Genomic DNA, 16183 nt, shown 5'->3' with positions numbered 1-16183 from the left:
ACCGGAACCTGATTACGATAATCGAAGAGGACGAGTCCGTGTGCAGTGCCGGCGGCCACTAGTGACCACTTGCTCTGCATAGCGATGCAAGCTAGTGCGGCCGGTGGCAGCACTTGCAGCACACCCGTAAACTGCACACCCTCGAGAATCGATTCGTTTTCCTCCAACAGTGAGCGCTTCACCTTCGGCTGATCATGACCCTTCCACACGAATCCATCGCGATCGCTGACCGCTGACCAGATCACCGTCACTGGCAGCGGTCCTGCTGTCTCATCGGTCTGAGACGAGGTGGAAGCGGTCGGCGGAGTCTCAAAGTTGGCCATCACAACATTCCCTGCCGTTCCGGCGATGACCAGCGTGCCCGTTTGTGGGCTCAGCTGAACCGTTTTTCACCGCCAACCGCGAAACTGGCCGGCCTTCCGGAATGGTGATTCACCATCTTCCTCTTCCTCTTCCAGCTGCTCGGTCGAGTTGGCCCGATCGACAAACCCGCCCTCTTCATCGGCATTGTTGAACAGTGGCGCTGGCTTCACATGCCGCAACGGTGCGAGGCAGACACCCGAACCATCTTCTGGACACGAAGATCCATTTGGGCTTCCTTCAGCTCCTTCAGCCCATGGTAGCCGTTCCGCTAGCTTAATGGCATCATCCCAACGGCGCAGCTTCGTGTACATGGTGGCCAGGGCAGCCTCGAAGTCCCAGAAGACGGGCCTTGGCCTTGACCGCAGGACGATCACCGAGCGATGCCAGATAGAAGACGGGATGCGGGGGCCAGCACCAGCAAGAAAAACAAACAAATGATGGTAGTTGGTAGAACTGACACCTGTCATCGTTCCAGTGGTGTAGTCCAGTTCAGTCCAGTGGGGTTTTGCTGCGAGGGTTTTTTTGTTGCTTTTGTTGTTGTTTTTGGAAAAACCGAGTTCACCGCAAAAAGTAAGGGAATTTTTCTTGATAATTTCGCATCAAACACGCGCGTGCAGGCGGAATTGTGATCTTTTCATCGTGCCTTTCATGCCGAGAACGGCTGGACAGAGTTTGGGGATAATCTTAGCATCAACCATCCGCCAACAGGCCGGGTAAGCACACGTCGACCAATCCACCGCATTTTTTTTACTGTTTGTCCTCTTCCGCTTGTAGGTGGAGCTAGCCGCCCGTATCCGATTCGTCCTCGTGCAAAAATGAGTCTTCGAGCGAAGTTGGTCCAGTCGATAATCGAGGCGGCGAAAGCGGGAAAATCCTCGTCGTCGGATGGAGAGGCACCGGCGAAGGTGGCCGCTCCGACCAGCAGCGGAACGAGTGGATATGGAACGCAGGAAACAACCGATCAGGCTAGCAGTAGCGCAGCCGAGCTGCCGAGCCGGACGCGCGGACGCGCAAAGCTGGTTTCGAGCCTCCTCGGACCATCTCATCATCCGCCAGCGGTGGTGGATGTGGATAGCGTCCCCGTGCAGAAACCCGCCATCGGCAGCCGTGGACGACTGGTGCAGGCGGTGCTCTCGACGTTGTCTGAAAAGAGCTCCGCCTCGGTTGTCTCGGTGAGCGCCCCGGGAGAATCAACCAAAGCGTCAGCAACAGGAGCAGCGGTAGTGGAAGAAGCGGCTGCTGTAGCCGAGCCAAGCTCATCCAAGCCAGCCATGGAACCGGTCGTACGTACCGGATCAAGCGGTTCGAAAGTGTCGCTGATGGTCAACTACATGGAGCTAAAGTGTGCGCCGGGCCGGGGCGTTTTCCTCTACACCGTGGACTTCCAGCCGAACGTTGATTCACGGCCGGCACGGAGCCGCTGCCTCGAGCAGAACGCGAGCATCCTCGGTTCGACCTTTACGTTCACCGGTGATTTGATGATGCTGCCAGTGAAGCTGCCGGACAATGTGACCACGTGCAAGGCCAAGAATCCAAACAATGACGAACCGGTCACGATGACGATTAAGTTCCGCGGGGCGCAGAAGATGAGCGAGAACGTCAACTTCTACAACACGCTGTTCCGGCGCATCATGCACTTTCTGCAGCTGACCGAGATGGGCCGGAAGTGTTTCGATCCGTCACAGATGCGCGTCATACCGCAGCAGCGGCTCGAGGTGTGGCCGGGGTATGTGACGGCAATCAACGAGTACGAGGGTGGCCTGATGCTGAACCTCGACGTGACGCACCGGGTGCTGATGCAGACGACCGTGTACGAGCTGATGCAGACGATCGCGATGGCCGACAAGAAACAGTTCCGGGACAACGTGAAGAAGACGCTGCTCGGTATGGTTGTGCTGACGCGCTACAATAACAAAACGTACCGCATCGATGACATCCTGTTCGATGAGAACCCACAGTCCACGTTCGATTACCGTGGCGATAAGATCTCGTACGCCGACTACTACCAGCGGCAGCATGGCATCAAGATCCAGGATCTGCAGCAGCCGCTGCTGTTGAATCGTACCGAGCGCATGGTGACCGGCAGTGCCAAGCCTCTCGAAATGCTCTTCTGTCTGGTACCGGAAATTTGCTTCCTCACCGGATTGACCGATGAAATGCGGAGCGATTTTATGGTTCGTATCGACGGCGACGGTCCGTGTTCCGTGGCCACTATCCTAATCCCACCCTTTGATTGTAGGTGATGCGTGATATTGCGACGTACACTCGCGTAACGCCGAACCAACGGTTGGCGGCCATGCAGCGATACTGTGAGCGGGTGATCTCGAACGAGAAGGCAAGCAAGCTGCTGTCGGACTGGGGCCTCGAGCTAGTGACCAAGCCAAAGATACTGGTCGGTCGAACGCTGGACCAGGAAAAGATTCAGTTTGCCAACGGAACGGTGAATGCTGGCCCGAATGCAGACTTTAACCGCAACGTGACCGACTATCAGATGCTGGAGGTTGTGAACATTCGCCAGTGGGTACTGGTGCACACGTCACGCGATGGCCGTTGTGCCAAAACGTTCCTCGACTATGTCCATCGGTGCAGCCGGGCCCTTGGTATCGATATTGCGCAACCGAAAACCATCGTCCTGCCCAGCGATGACCTGAAGGAGTACTCGAACCTGCTGCGTACGCGCATCCCCAACGGGACGCAGATCGTGGTGCTGATCTGTCCGACCTCGCGTGACGATCGTTACGCAATGATCAAACGCATTTGCTGCTCGGAGGTACCGGTTCCGACGCAAGTCATCAACTCGCGCACGTTGATGAACGAGAAAAAGAACCGCACGATCGTGCAGAAGATCATCATGCAGATGAACTGCAAGCTCGGCGGTACACTGTGGGGCGTCGATATACCGATGGCGAACACGATGATCTGCGGTATTGACGCGTATCATCATGCGCGCGGTGCAGACAAATCGGTGACCGCGTTCATCGCTTCGCTCGATGCGGTCTTTACGCACTGGTTCTCACATGCGACACTACAGGGCGCCCGGGAGGAGATGGGCAATGGGTTGGCGTTATCGCTGGAACGCTCACTGGTCGCGTACCAGCGCCGCAACTGCCAGCTGCCCGATCGTATTGTCATCTTCCGCGACGGTGTCGGTGATTCGCAGCTGCAGATGTGCGAACAGTACGAGCTGATGCAGCTAGCGGCGGCCTGCAAGCTAGTGGAACCGTCGTACAGCCCCAAGATCACGTTCATCGTCGTGCAGAAGCGCATCCTGACGCGCCTGTTTGCCGTGGATCGCACTACGAACGATGTGAGCAACCCACTGCCCGGTACGGTCATGGATCACAGTGTGACCCGGCGCTTCCTGTTCGATTACTTCCTCGTGTCGCAGAACGTACGCCAGGGTACGGTGACACCGTCGCATTACATTGTGCTGCGTGACGATTGTAAATTCCGGCCCGATATTCTGCAGCGATTGAGCTACAAGCTGTGCTACATGTATTACAATTGGCCCGGTACCGTCCGTGTACCGGCCTGCTGTCAGGTAAGGTGTCCACGTGGCATGGCGTGGCGTGGCGTTGTTTGGGTTTCACCAGTAACGTTTTTTCCCTCCTTTCTCCTTCTCCACAGTATGCACACAAGTTGGCCTATCTGATCGGACAGTCGGTGAAGCGTATGCCAGACGAAAGCCTTAACGATAAGCTGTATTACCTGTAAGCGCAGCGCAGCGCAGCAGATGCTGTACAGCTTCAGGAATTAGGAGTCTCAAATAGGTGGCGGATCATTCATGAAAACAATTCGCAACCAAAGCAATATCTCTCCATTGATTAGTGTTACTTAACACTTTTAGCTTCATTTCTTAATTTCTTTCGTATTATTATCATTGAATCGCACCCCATGGAGTGGCGATTATTGTATGCCACAGTGGTAATACTGAGAGCATACCGTTTAAAAATCATCCATTTCCTATCGATTAAGACGAACGAATATGCTCCGCCTGATTGATCTGAACACCGGTTCCTGGTACGTTGCCTTGTATTATTAAGCCTAGAGCTCCCGGCAGTGCAAAAAAGATTTAGGTAATTTAAGAAAGGGTAGGAATTTTATAATAAAAACATAATAACTCGGGAAAGCTACTCTAGAACAATTCGCTGCTCTCTTTTCCAACACGTGTAGTGATGGATGACATAAATATGTTTCTCCGGGCGCAAGCGGGGATTCGCGTTTCCTGTTTTTTTCCACTTTTTGTTCGGGAATGCGGAAGGGTGGTGCTTGATGTCTCGCACCGCTGTCTCCCGTGTGTCCTAACCTACCCGAACGCTGAACGCGTTCGACCACAAATCGAAGCACCCAGCGAAAGGAGGTTGCGGTGTACTACTGCTGCTGTTCCTGCTTTTGCTTTATCGATCCTTTTGCTGAGGCCGTGGCGTGTGCATTCGTCACACAAGTGACCATCCACACCATCCGGTGAGTGGATGGGTGGGGTGGGTGTGGTCCGGGGTCCGTAACGCGATGCCACAAATGCGTCTTAGCACACGGCGGGGCGGGGGTTTGGGGCGAGCCATACTGCGCCTGTGCGTCAGACCGCGACCGTGTCGCCATTCCAGCAGGATTCCCGCGTCTTTCCAACGCGCGGATACTACGCCTTAATATTGGCGCGTTCTCCAGTTCCATGCTCCCCGTTCCTCGTAATGTGCGGTGTTCCACTTTTAGTCGTCCTGCAGGCTCTCTCTCTCGCTCTCTCGCTCTCTCTCTCTCCCTTTCGCTAGACTGATATCTAGGACATTTCGTTTATAAATAGAATCCTGGGCCATACAATACACACGCCTGTATATGGCCAGTATGTGTTTGTTGGGGAGCGGGGGATCGATGGCGTGCCGATAATTAATCGGTTGGCTATGGTCCCAGGATAAGCCCACGTTTGAATCCCTGGCAAAAAAAAGGGCGGATGAGCTTGAAGGCGGCCAACGGAAGCTGGACGGAGCAGAGAGCCACCCCTCCCGCCAAACACAACTACAACTGTCGCACCTCGGTACACGGGCATGCTCAGACAGGGACGCAAAATTAAGGCGCAATTTGTGGCAAACTCCACCGCGAAAGGGATCCAGCACCAGCATCCCACCGACCGAACCACTGCGCACCATCCCGCCTGTGTGTGGGTGGCTCATGGGTGTTCCCGCCCATGAAGAGAGCTACCCCAAAAATCGATAAAGTAGCGTGCGGCACGCCGTCCTGTAGCCAATCTTTCGGCCATGATGCCATTTTCCCGCCATTCCTCGCCGGGCGCAATGCCGGAATTATGAAATGATGCCTTTTGCAGGAAGTGCGGTTGATAGAATGTAGTGCCCGGAAACTCCAACAGGAGCTAGTCAACTGCTTCATTCACTCCGGGATTAGCGGAGGAAATCAAAACTCAAGTGCCGGGGTCCGGTTGAAGCCCATCGCGCCACACTCAACTTGACTTGACTACTTTCTCAATCATAGTAAGCGCCGCCATCGACCCCACTCGTCTTTCGGGGCCACTCCACAGTGACGACACTGAACAATCGACGGTGCGAGGTGGCTGAGCTGTTCTTAATTTTCTTCCGTAAACTCTCGCTCTCCAGTGTCCACTCTGGTTCTCGGGTGGGATTGTGCAATATGTTGGCTGCGGCGGAGCTCTTGGCTAGGCCACTTATGATGCGCCCCGATGCGCCACTATATAATATGCCATTCCTGGTCCATGAAAAATCAGTTCCAAACCAACCACAATCGGAGGACCGTCCTGAGCTGAGCTACAATCGAAACCCATCCCAGAAACCGTGGATCCGATGGCGAAACTGTTCCTGCTTGCAGCCTGTGCGGTGCTGATCGCAGCAACGGGTAAGTAGGCTGGGGTGAGAGCTAAGAGCTCTGCGATTGTTGTACTAAAAAAAAACCCCCTCGAACCTCGTAGCCGTTTCTGGCCGTGCTGCCGCCGGTGGTGCTGACCCTCGTGGACGTCGCCGAGCGGGCCAGATTGTCGGTGGTTTTGCGATCGACATCACCGATGCACCGTACCAGGTGGCGCTGCTGCACAATGGGCGCTTCGATTGCGGTGGTTCCATCATTTCGCCCAACTGGATCCTAACGGCCGCTCACTGCACGCACGGTATTCCGAGCCGCGAGCTATCGGTCAGGGCCGGTTCATCGTTCCGCAACCGGGGCGACGATATTCATCGGTCCGAGCGGGTGGTCGAGCATCCAGATTATGACCCGGAAACGACCGATTTCGATTATGCGCTGATCGAGTTGGCATCGCCGCTCGAGCTGGACGGGCTGACGAAGAGGGCGATCGAGCTGCAGCACGAGGACGACACTGGACCGGAGGAGGACGAGCAGGCGATGGTGTCGGGTTGGGGTGCTACCAAGGACCGGTACACCTCGAACCGGGTACTGAGGGCCACATTTGTGCCCATTCTGGCACAGTCCGACTGTGAGCGAGCGTATTCGAAGATCGGCACCGGGCTGATTACGGAGAACATGTTGTGCGCCGGGTACTACTATGGTGGCCACGATTCCTGCCAAGGCGATTCCGGTGGTCCGCTCGTCGTGGACGATGTGCAGGTCGGTGTGGTGTCGTGGGGCAGTGGCTGTGGCGTCGCCACCCTGCCCGGAGTGTATGCCCGCGTTGCGTTGGCTCGCGAATGGATCCGTGAGGTGAGCCAGGTGTAGGTGGTACGTGATCCGCTCCCCCGGGCGGGGCCACACCCGGAATGGGATATGAAATGGCCTTCGAATTGCAATAAATAACCTCTTCTTCTTCTGCATGCATCTCTGTGTGCGTTTTTTGTTTTGAGGATCCGAAGGGATCAGATGACCATACCACCTGGTGAGCTAGGGAATGGGGTGCCTGAGGACAGACTGAGAATGTAAAGAAAAGCGGCTGCGTAAATTTTGATGCTCTCCCTTCGTAGGTTGATGTCCTGGACCCTGGATCTTCGAAGTTGCTTTGCTTCTTCGTGTTGTTTGGGTTAATGTCTGCGTTAATCACAAATTCAATAACACCAAGAACCGATTTCAATCTCTACTTTCATACTATAATCACTGCGATAGCTCGATTATACAAAAGATTTGTGAAGAAATATGCCCTTGTTTTGAAATGGCAACCGACACGAATCTAAACCATAATTAATCTCAATCGTTTTCATCATTTTTGAGGAAATACTGGGTCAATCGAGGTCTTTCGAATCTGAATTTCATTACCGTTTCCTTCGCCATCTCCTTCATATTCCCGTGGCCTCCTTGGTTTCCATCAAAAAAAGATTCGCTAGCTGGCGGCAAGCAGGATCATCAGGGATACCATTGAGCGGCGATCGGCGAATTCTCGATCTCCTCGGATCATCTCGCCCCTCAGGCGTCACCTTAATCAGACACATCATTGTGTGGGACGCCGATGGTTCCACTCTTGCTTCCTGCTGACGAAGAAAAACATGAAAAAACAAAATCGTCATCCGGCCACGCAGCGAATGATGATGCATCCATCAAGCGCCCTGATGCACCAGCTGCTGCATTTGCGCCGACAGCAAACAGATGCATCAGCTTCGTCAACAATCCCCGCACCACCACACCATCGTACCCCTTTCTGCGTCCCTTCCTTCCTTCCCTCGTTCCCCCGCCGAGTTGTACACACAAAACATGTTTCAAAACAAACCCCGACCGCACTAGAGAGAGAGAGGGAGCGAGAGAGCGAGAGAGCGTGCGCACAAGCGGCCACCTCAGGCCGCTGCTGGCGAGACAAGGATGGAGCAGTTTGTTTTCCACTTGCGCCGCGACGGCAATGGCGGCGACGCAATCACTCGCTCTCACGCACACACCCGAGAAAAGCAACAAAAACAACAACAACAGCGCGGGCACGCATCTCTCTCGCCAGTCGCGGCCAGTCGTTCCGAAATCAGTTCTCAGAAACCGGAGCTCTTGTTGTGTCGTCCGCGGATTCTTCATCAGCAGCGTTACTGCTCCCGCGCGCTGCTACCCCATCGAAATCGAAACCGAACGAACGAAAATCTAGAAAATATTGTGTGCAGTGTTCCCCCGGGGGGGCGAACTAAGTGTGTTTTGTCCGCGCAACAATAACAACAAGCCGTACGTGTGCGTGTCTGTTTGTGCTGCCGCTGCTGCTCTATTGTGATTCTCGGGCACAGGCTCGGGCGGAAAAGCAAGATGGACGGGGGCCGCCACGAGAGCCAAGAAGAAGCTGCTGCTCCGGATGGTGCTGGTGCTACTGTTGTTACGGGATAAAACCGGGGGTGAGTTTTTGGCCACTCCGGATCCGAATCGAATCTCGGTGGAGTCGTGAATGAAAAGAAGGAAGGGGGGGGGGGGGGGAACCACAGCAAGCGGATTCCACATTCTTTCGAGGCTGCTGCGCCTGCTGCTGCGTTGCGAGCCTCTCTTTTTTTTTGCGCGCGCGCCTGTATGTGTGTTGGTGAGTTGTGTTGTTCTTCTTCGGGGTGTAGGACGCGCCCGTGGTTGTACGCACGCACGCACGCACGCACTTCCGTCCGCTCGGATGGCGCTCTCTGCGTGGTTACGCATTTTCGTTGGTGCGCAAAAAGGGCGCGCTCGCCAATACAACACAAAACGCGAGTGAAAACACGCACGCAAAAGTGAACATAAGACCCGACGACAGTAGCATAAGTATGGAACATTGTGCGCGCCATATTTTACTCCAGCGGTTAGTGTAGTGAGTATAGTAGCAGCAGGATCAAAGAACCCCGGGAAGTGATGCGTGTGCGTTCGTGTGTGCGCCGTGGCCTGGCGTGTCCGGGATCCGTGTCGAGAAAATTCCGGGAATCTCGGCTTCTCGGCTTGGTGGCCACAACATGCTGCTGGTGGTGGTGGTGATGCAGCATCCAGGCGCGCGTTTGTTGACTTGGCTGTTTTACACCTTTTTCCACCTTCCCCACCAACCTGCCCTGGCCGTCTGTGCTCGGTGCGCGTGTGTATGGCCTGCTGCGAACGAAGAGGAAATTATTTATGCTACAGATTATGCTGGGGAGCTAAACTGGATCGCACCAGCCCTCTTCCCGTGGTTCCTGCGTGTTGTTTTGTGAGAATTCGTTCTTGTCTGTGTGTTTTTGTCAGCCCAAATGGTCTGGAAGATGTTGTGTGTTTTGAAAACGGGAATATAGCGTGCCTTCTGGGTGTACAGGATGGGAAAATGATGGTGCAAGGGCGGCAAAAGCCAGCGTTTCCAGCGAGATGTTGGAGAAAAACAATAAATCCCATCGTGTCACATACACCAGCGCGCGAGAGAAAGCGTTCACCAGTGAGAGAGAGAATGAGAGAGTGAGAGCGGATCTGGCTGAGATGAGGTTGTTGTTGCTGTTATTGTTGCGTTTTGGTATGCTGCCTCGAGACCAGTGGTGACCAGATCCACAATGTTTTAAATGGAATGTAACGAATATGGAGCAGTTTGCAGAATTTAGACGGCATCCAATGAGATTAGAAGATAGTTTTAGTGTCTAGCATTCAAACTTTGTTTAGTTTGTCACGAAATACTAGACCTAGAATGCTTGCAGTCGCTTTCATCCTTAGTTCAAAAGTATACTTAGAAGAATGACTTGTTTTTAAGCAAACAGTTTTAAACAGTTCTACTCAGAAAAGGCAAGTTAATTGTATCTCTTTTGCATGTTGGACCTCCTCATTGTAGGAAACAACGCGTGGCTGCAATTTTCTATAACTCAGTAGGCTTTGAACTGAACTTCTAGAAGCCCTTTGTACCTTGAACAACCTTGTTCACATAATTAAGAGAATCTTCCACAAATATCTTATCGCCTGTACCCGATATTGCCCCTCAGTTGCGTTCACATACCATATTCAGGTTGGCCACCACTGCGCTAGACGCACACACCACCGTGGAGTGCGTGAGAGGCCAGACCAGGCCAGACCAGGCCAGGCGCGCCGAAAAGAGGCCGTCGCCACCGATGGCAAAAAATTTGCAGCATCATCCGGTCTGCGGGAGGGACGAGGAGCTATGTCAAGGCGAAGGAACGTGTGGTGCTGCGGCTGCTGCTGTATGTTTTGAATTTCGCAACGCAACATATATTTTGACGGAGAAGAGAGCAGGAGAGAGCATGAAAGAGAGTGAGAAAGCGAACCACAAGCTCACTGCGATTGTCGAAAACAATAGATTTTTGGGGATACTTAATCGTGCTTATCGTCGAGGGACGGAGGGTTAAGGGGGGAGAACCAAGGACACGGACTTTGGCTCGAGGCTCCCCGCGACACCCCACAACAGGCGTGCCACGGCAGCATCGTCGAGAAGCGGTTTGCGGTTGGCCGCACGGGCGTGTGTATGTTGTCGTCTAGTGTGCAAAAACCCCCCCTGCTCTCGTGTGCGATCGTAGTGTGCGTTGAAAACTGAAACATTTAGGCCACGAACGGGGGGCCACCAACTCTTTTCGTCCCCCTCCGTTGGGTTGTTATGATGCTCCAAGTCCCACACTGGGCGGCCCCGGGATGGAATGTGCGAGAGATACCGTTGCCTGAGTGAAAAAGGGGGGGGAGGGGGCTGTTCGTGTCTCTGTGTGAGTGTTTCACGCGACGCCGCTGCGTTGGGGTGGAGTATGTGCGCAGGCGCCCGCGTATGAATGAATCTCGTGCCGCGTCGCCATCCCACTCTACGACAGCCACCCATTCACCCCGCTGGCTGCGCGCACCCTTCCCAACATCGGCGGTCGCGCCCGTCTGTATGGTGGTGGTTGTGTTTTGTTTTGGTTTTGTGGAGCTTGTTTTTGTTACGAAACAAGTGGCGAAGGCGAAGTGGCAGCAAAAATATTGAAACCAAATGGCGCGCACACCGAACAGGGGGCGATTGAATTGTGTCGTTCATTCCGTTCGTTCCTAGGGCTCGGTCACACCACCAGCGAAGTGAAGGAAAGGAAGGGAGGCAACGTGGCAACAAGACAACAAATTGCATCAGAAGCAGAGCCAGAAGCAGAAGGAATACTTTGTTTTCCTTTCCCGTCACCCAACAGAGTAGCCATTGTGTTTTACGCGCAAACCGTCGTCGAGAATCGTTCTTTTCGTGTTGTGGTAACGATAAAATGTGGTTGTTTTCTCCATTTACAGCACAACAGAACTATTGTTGTAGTTTGATCCAGTGAGTTCTATTGGGTGAGTTTTGTAGCGCAATTTGTGACAAAAATCCCGGGATATCATTCCTTTCCCCCATTTACGTGCTCCCTCGTGATGGTATGGAGTGGAAGAAAGTGTTTACCAACATCTGCGACACGAGAAACCTTCTTTTTTTTATCCTTATTTGCTTATTTAGTAGGGAAAGGCAATCTCTTATCTTTACAACTTTCTACTGGAGCACAGCACCACGCACACTCGCCAGCTCCCAGGTGCTGTTAAACCAGTGCTCCAACGTCGGTCCTCTGTGTGACGTTATCTGCCCGGAGAAAGGTCTCTGTTGGCCCATATGGCGATCACAATAAATTGCGACGCAGTTTGTTACTGCGCTGGAGCATTTTTTGTGGCAATCAATGTAGTGGTGGTGGTGGTGAATGTGCAATAGAGATATGAGGTGGACTGTTGTTTTAGGAATATTTTAAAAGTACCAATAGTGTAATATTGAAATGATTTTTTTTATCATGTTGCATGAACTCTTCAAATGAGCTCCCAATAATTCTTGGTGGCCGATAACGGAATGGATTTTCTTTCCTCTCCTGCAGCACTTCGACTGCGTTGCAGAAAAATAAAACCCCTTTTACTCTTGTACAAACAGAACCTGTTTGCGCTGTTTGGCGTTAAACAAAGCTGATTATCGCAACGAAAAAAAAGTGCAGCCCACAAGAAATGGGAGAGAAAAACCCCGTTGATAAATCCATCTAAGTCGCCTAATCCAATGCACACGTGCTTGTAGTTGTTTTGTAGTCAGCTTTCTGCGAATTGGTGGACCTTGTGGTCCAAGCAACCGTGGCGCAGTAGGCACCGGTAATTGATTCGTGGGTCAAAAGGGGGCTGGTGGCGCATAACGCCTGGCCACGGCATTTGTGAATTGTGCCAGCATAGTAATGGAGCGGGAGGGCCGCGGGGGGAAAGAAAGGTTGTTGTTTTGACCACGCCACGAAAGCGCCACCAAGCGCCGTTCGACCTTCTCTCCGTCCGTGGTGCATGGAGTTTGTTTTCGATTGCTGCCGTTGCTTCTTCTGCTTCGATCGCTCTCCCTCTCTTTCTCTCTCTCTCTCTGGTGCTTGCTGTTCTGGTGCTGTTGTGGTGGCCATTGTTTTGTATGCGACCGCGCACGTGTATGCGTCCACCATCGTCTCCGCCCGTGCTCTCTCTCGTGTGTGGTTGTCTATTCTTGGCGCTGAAAAAGGAAAGTAAATGAAGCAACAACACGCGACACGAGGGCGCGAATCGGATATGGTGGGGTCCACATACCCAAGAGGAGAGGCCCGGAGGGGAGGAAAGGGTTCTTGGTCGCGTGTACTTTGTCGCGAACGCATCGACGTACGATGGCCGACGACTTGGTAGAAATGGCAGGTGCAATCGCACGGTGCTGCCAGTGGGCCCAAAGGGGGTGGAGTGAGGTGCCCTAAACGCCTTGCATCTCGCGCTTCACCTGCCTTGCTCAATCGGGCCACCGGGCGGGTGTGGTATGCGTCCGCGCTTCCGGACGATGTATCGTATCGCTAGAGGTTCGAGCGTATGTGTTGCGCTGCCGCTGCTGCTGCTGCACATTGATGCACCTTTACAGAAAGGGGGTAAAGGAGGGGGCTCAGGGCAGGGGATGGCGAGAGGTTTGTTTACCACAGTTGTGTCCCTATTTCTGGTGCCTTTGAGAGAAACATACACAAGCGTGGTCGCTCTGGTTGCAACATACTAACGACCGTCAGTCAGCGTGAATGTGGTGTTTGCCGTCGTGAGTCCCACGATGGATCTAATCTCTCGTGCTATCAGCGCCGTCACATGTTAGCTAAACAGGTTGGGGCTGTTGTGTGGTGGAAGCCAATAAATGGACCGTTTTGATGGCGCCCATTGCTGTGGTGAGCTTTTGTTAATTCGTTGTTAACCATGTTTGCTTACTTATTTGACGGCACTGTTGTCGCTGTTAATGTTGTGGTTTTTGGTATTCATTGAACGAATTTCTGACGTATTCTATAGTCTCTCGTTCGTATGTTTTTTTCTAATGTTTGCTTCTTTATTTAACATTTTTTATATTTTTGATGATGATTTTAATTCGATGTTCTTTTCTCAGATGATTAGTGTCTCGAGGCACCTCCGTCGAATTGGTTTTAATATTTTAGTAGCTACGTGTTTGCTACGATGGACATCGAATTCGAAAATGTACATAAATTCAAAGTTTAGAGATTCACTGGCACATGTGTACAGTGCGGGTTTCCAAATGATTGTTTCTTTGTTAGTATTGCTTCGAGTAGTCTAAACATTTTACACAATCAAACTAAACGAAAAAAACTTAAAAAAAACAGACAATTTTCAATAAAAAACAGATATCTACGACAATCTTTTAGAAGAAACCTATTTTTTTCGTTAGGTTTCCCTTTTTTTCTAGTTATTTGAAGGATTTCAATAATCAGGACTACCTACTGTACCTTTAGGGGTGTTTATGGGTTTATTCATCGGGTTTTTTTAAATTTCACTATTCACATTCTACTGTGTCGAATAAATAAGAGGACTCATTTTGCTAGTGCTAACGAATTTTTTGAATCTCGTATTTTTTGTAGGTTTTCAGTACTGTGATTGACATCTGTGACAAGTTTCACGTCAAAATAATGATTAGTTTTTGAGATATGATTTTTTTTTATATGGTAATGTCCTATAGGCTACCATCAACGTTAATTGACAATGCTCACGCCCAACAAATAAAAAAAACTTGTTGGAAAACCGTCAATTGAAAACTAGAGACCTTGCTAATGATATTTGCATATTCAGATAATTCGTAAATTACATTTTGAACAATGTTTTGGGCCTTAAACGCGTCAGACATCGACTGGTACCGTTGGCACCAGCGACTAGCGTTGGTTTTCCGTGACTTTTTCGTCAAAAAACTCAAGTCATACCGTTCCAAAAAGTGGATTTGCATCGGGAACGGAGATTACTTTGATGGCGACGAAATTGATTTGGAGAACTAAAGGAGGAACTTTTGTAAAAATCGCAAATCCCATTCTTTGGTGGACACAATAGTAATTCAATATTTGCATGATTGCACTATTATCTTAAACTATCAACCTAACTCAACATATCATGTTTCCTCATTATCCTAGCCCCAGAGAAGTCGTTGAATATCATTGTTTGGTGCCGATTGTTTAATTTCAATACAATTTGGATACGAAAAACGATTAAATCATGGTCAGAACCTTTAAAAGCTCCCGCTAATTGCTCTCGATGCCGTCTCCCGGCCTCCCCATTTTGTTCAACGCCACATCCGGCGCTTATCTGTCCTGGGACGTGTGACCATCATTTTCCACTCTCAAACATGCTGGAAAATCAATCATTTCTCTCTCATCCACCCTAGAGGGGGGGTTTGGGCGATGGTACACCATATCTGTTAGGGTCTCTTCTAATTGGGTCAACGGAAGCTACCACCCCGTCGTCGTCGCTCCGTTCCCTACCCTTCCCATACGATCGCATCGTACAATCCGCCCGTTGCATAATGCATCAACCGCAGCATAAAAAAGGGGCTTGCGTTGGGAGCGTTCCTGTGCGTTATCGGTGAGCGTGAGCGTAATTCATTCATTGCAATGGCTCCACACGGGTACGGGTAGAGAGAGGGGAGAGGAGGGCAACTATTGGTTTAGCTCCTTCACCTGCTTCTTCTCCTCTTCCTTTTTGTATTCCCGTTTCCTGTATTTGTTTACTTTGCGTTTTGGGAGTCTCCACCCCCCGTTTTGATGGGGGAATGGATGGATATTTTATGTTTTTATGTTGGCGATCACCGAGTGGAAATTAGAGTGAAGAAAGAAACGGTTGGAATGGTTGGATTTTAATGGATTTTTAATTACTTTCCCTTTATCGAGCCCCAATTACCGCTCGCTGCACACCCGGTCGCGCGCGCGCGCGTGCTGCAGTCCGTCTTGGTCGCGTCGTGGTGGAATGCGCTCCTTTCGGCTCCAGTTCCCTCGGGTAATTAATGGTGCATCCATCGGGGGGGCAGGAGTTGCAAACATAACTCCATTCGTCGGTCATCGGTCGCGATGGTGGTGGTGGTGGCGGCGCTGTTTGTGTCTCGAAGGGAAACACAGGCCCCTGGAACCACAACCATCACAAATCCTTCCGCCGTGTCCTCCATGCCGCTCCATGTGTCTCTGCGCTACGCATGCTATTACTATGGTTTCACTTGGTGCCCCCCGCCGTTCTGTGACACCCGCCCCTGTCTACCTCTGTGGGGATGACACTGTTGCCGGATGTGTTCGTTCGCTAGCAGTCCATCACATACCGCGACTAACGACGACGACGACGACCTTCTCTCTGTCCTGCGAGCGAGACAGAGCGAGCAGCGATCGTGTGCTGCATTGTGGCAGATCGTGCGGTTCCCGAGTGCAGTTCTGAGCCGCTCGCGAATGACGAACCATTTACGGCGGTGGTCTCTACCCCATTGCACCCTTCCTGACAGAGGGACGCATTGCAGCGCGCCTGCGTTCGTAGTAAAAACGAGCATTTTACGACGTTGTTTACTCACTTTTGCTGCTTCACTGTGTCACTCGAGCGCTGTCGTCCGAAGGGTGAATGCTGAAGGAGAGAAACGGGATGGTGGTGGTGGTGGTGGTGGTGGTACATTGCACTACTATTGGCGGCTGGCCTGGTCTGGGCTGGTCTGGTCTGGTTGGTTGGC

General features: G+C 51.9%; 4 protein-coding genes and 1 long non-coding RNA gene across 8 annotated transcripts in view; 4 read left to right on the top strand and 1 right to left on the bottom strand.

Annotated features, from left to right (window-relative positions):
• The window catches only part of LOC126570680 (lethal(2) giant larvae protein-like), a 1584-nt gene extending 813 nt beyond the window's left edge, over positions 1 to 771 (bottom strand). For both annotated transcript variants that reach the window (XM_050228618.1, XM_050228617.1), the window contains exon 1: positions 1 to 771. This exon is cut by the window's left edge and continues 29 nt beyond it. In XM_050228618.1, the coding sequence (XP_050084575.1) occupies positions 1 to 323 (323 nt within the window). In that variant the 5' untranslated portion in view covers positions 324 to 771.
• Positions 772 to 921: 150 nt separating this feature from the next.
• On the top strand, positions 922 to 4482 carry LOC126570598 (protein argonaute-3). Its single transcript, XM_050228504.1, has 4 exons — positions 922 to 1076; positions 1138 to 2537; positions 2603 to 3904; positions 3991 to 4482. Exons 2-4 carry the CDS (start codon positions 1179 to 1181, stop codon positions 4075 to 4077), a joined length of 2748 nt encoding a protein of 915 aa, XP_050084461.1. The 5' UTR covers positions 922 to 1076; positions 1138 to 1178; the 3' UTR covers positions 4078 to 4482.
• Positions 4483 to 6066: 1584 nt separating this feature from the next.
• LOC126570663 (trypsin-1-like) lies at positions 6067 to 7152 on the top strand. The gene is made up of 2 exons (XM_050228597.1): positions 6067 to 6222; positions 6296 to 7152. The coding sequence occupies exons 1-2, from the start codon at positions 6171 to 6173 to the stop codon at positions 7051 to 7053; spliced, it is 810 nt and encodes a 269-aa protein (XP_050084554.1). The 5' UTR covers positions 6067 to 6170; the 3' UTR covers positions 7054 to 7152.
• LOC126570689 (uncharacterized) lies at positions 7149 to 7418 on the top strand. The gene is made up of 2 exons (XR_007607848.1): positions 7149 to 7210; positions 7296 to 7418. It is a non-coding gene; the product is annotated as an uncharacterized LOC126570689 (long non-coding RNA).
• An 884-nt stretch (positions 7419 to 8302) lies between these two features.
• The window catches only part of LOC126570579 (mucin-12), a 168289-nt gene continuing 160408 nt past the window's right edge, over positions 8303 to 16183 (top strand). Inside the window, exons 1-2 of one of the 3 annotated variants that reach the window (XM_050228441.1) lie at positions 8303 to 8627; positions 11455 to 11499. The gene's annotated coding sequence lies outside the window, so the exon portion shown is untranslated. Of the gene's footprint in view, positions 8628 to 11229; positions 11362 to 11454; positions 11500 to 16183 lie in introns of those variants that run through there. The other 2 variants (XM_050228442.1, XM_050228439.1) reach the window with 2 other exon arrangements.

This window comes from Anopheles aquasalis, chromosome 2 (genome assembly GCF_943734665.1).
Source record: "Anopheles aquasalis chromosome 2, idAnoAquaMG_Q_19, whole genome shotgun sequence".
In the NCBI taxonomy this organism is placed as follows: Eukaryota; Metazoa; Arthropoda; class Insecta; order Diptera; family Culicidae; genus Anopheles; species Anopheles aquasalis.
Note: the sequence above shows the minus strand (reverse complement) of the source record. Positions and strands in the feature narration are given on the sequence as shown.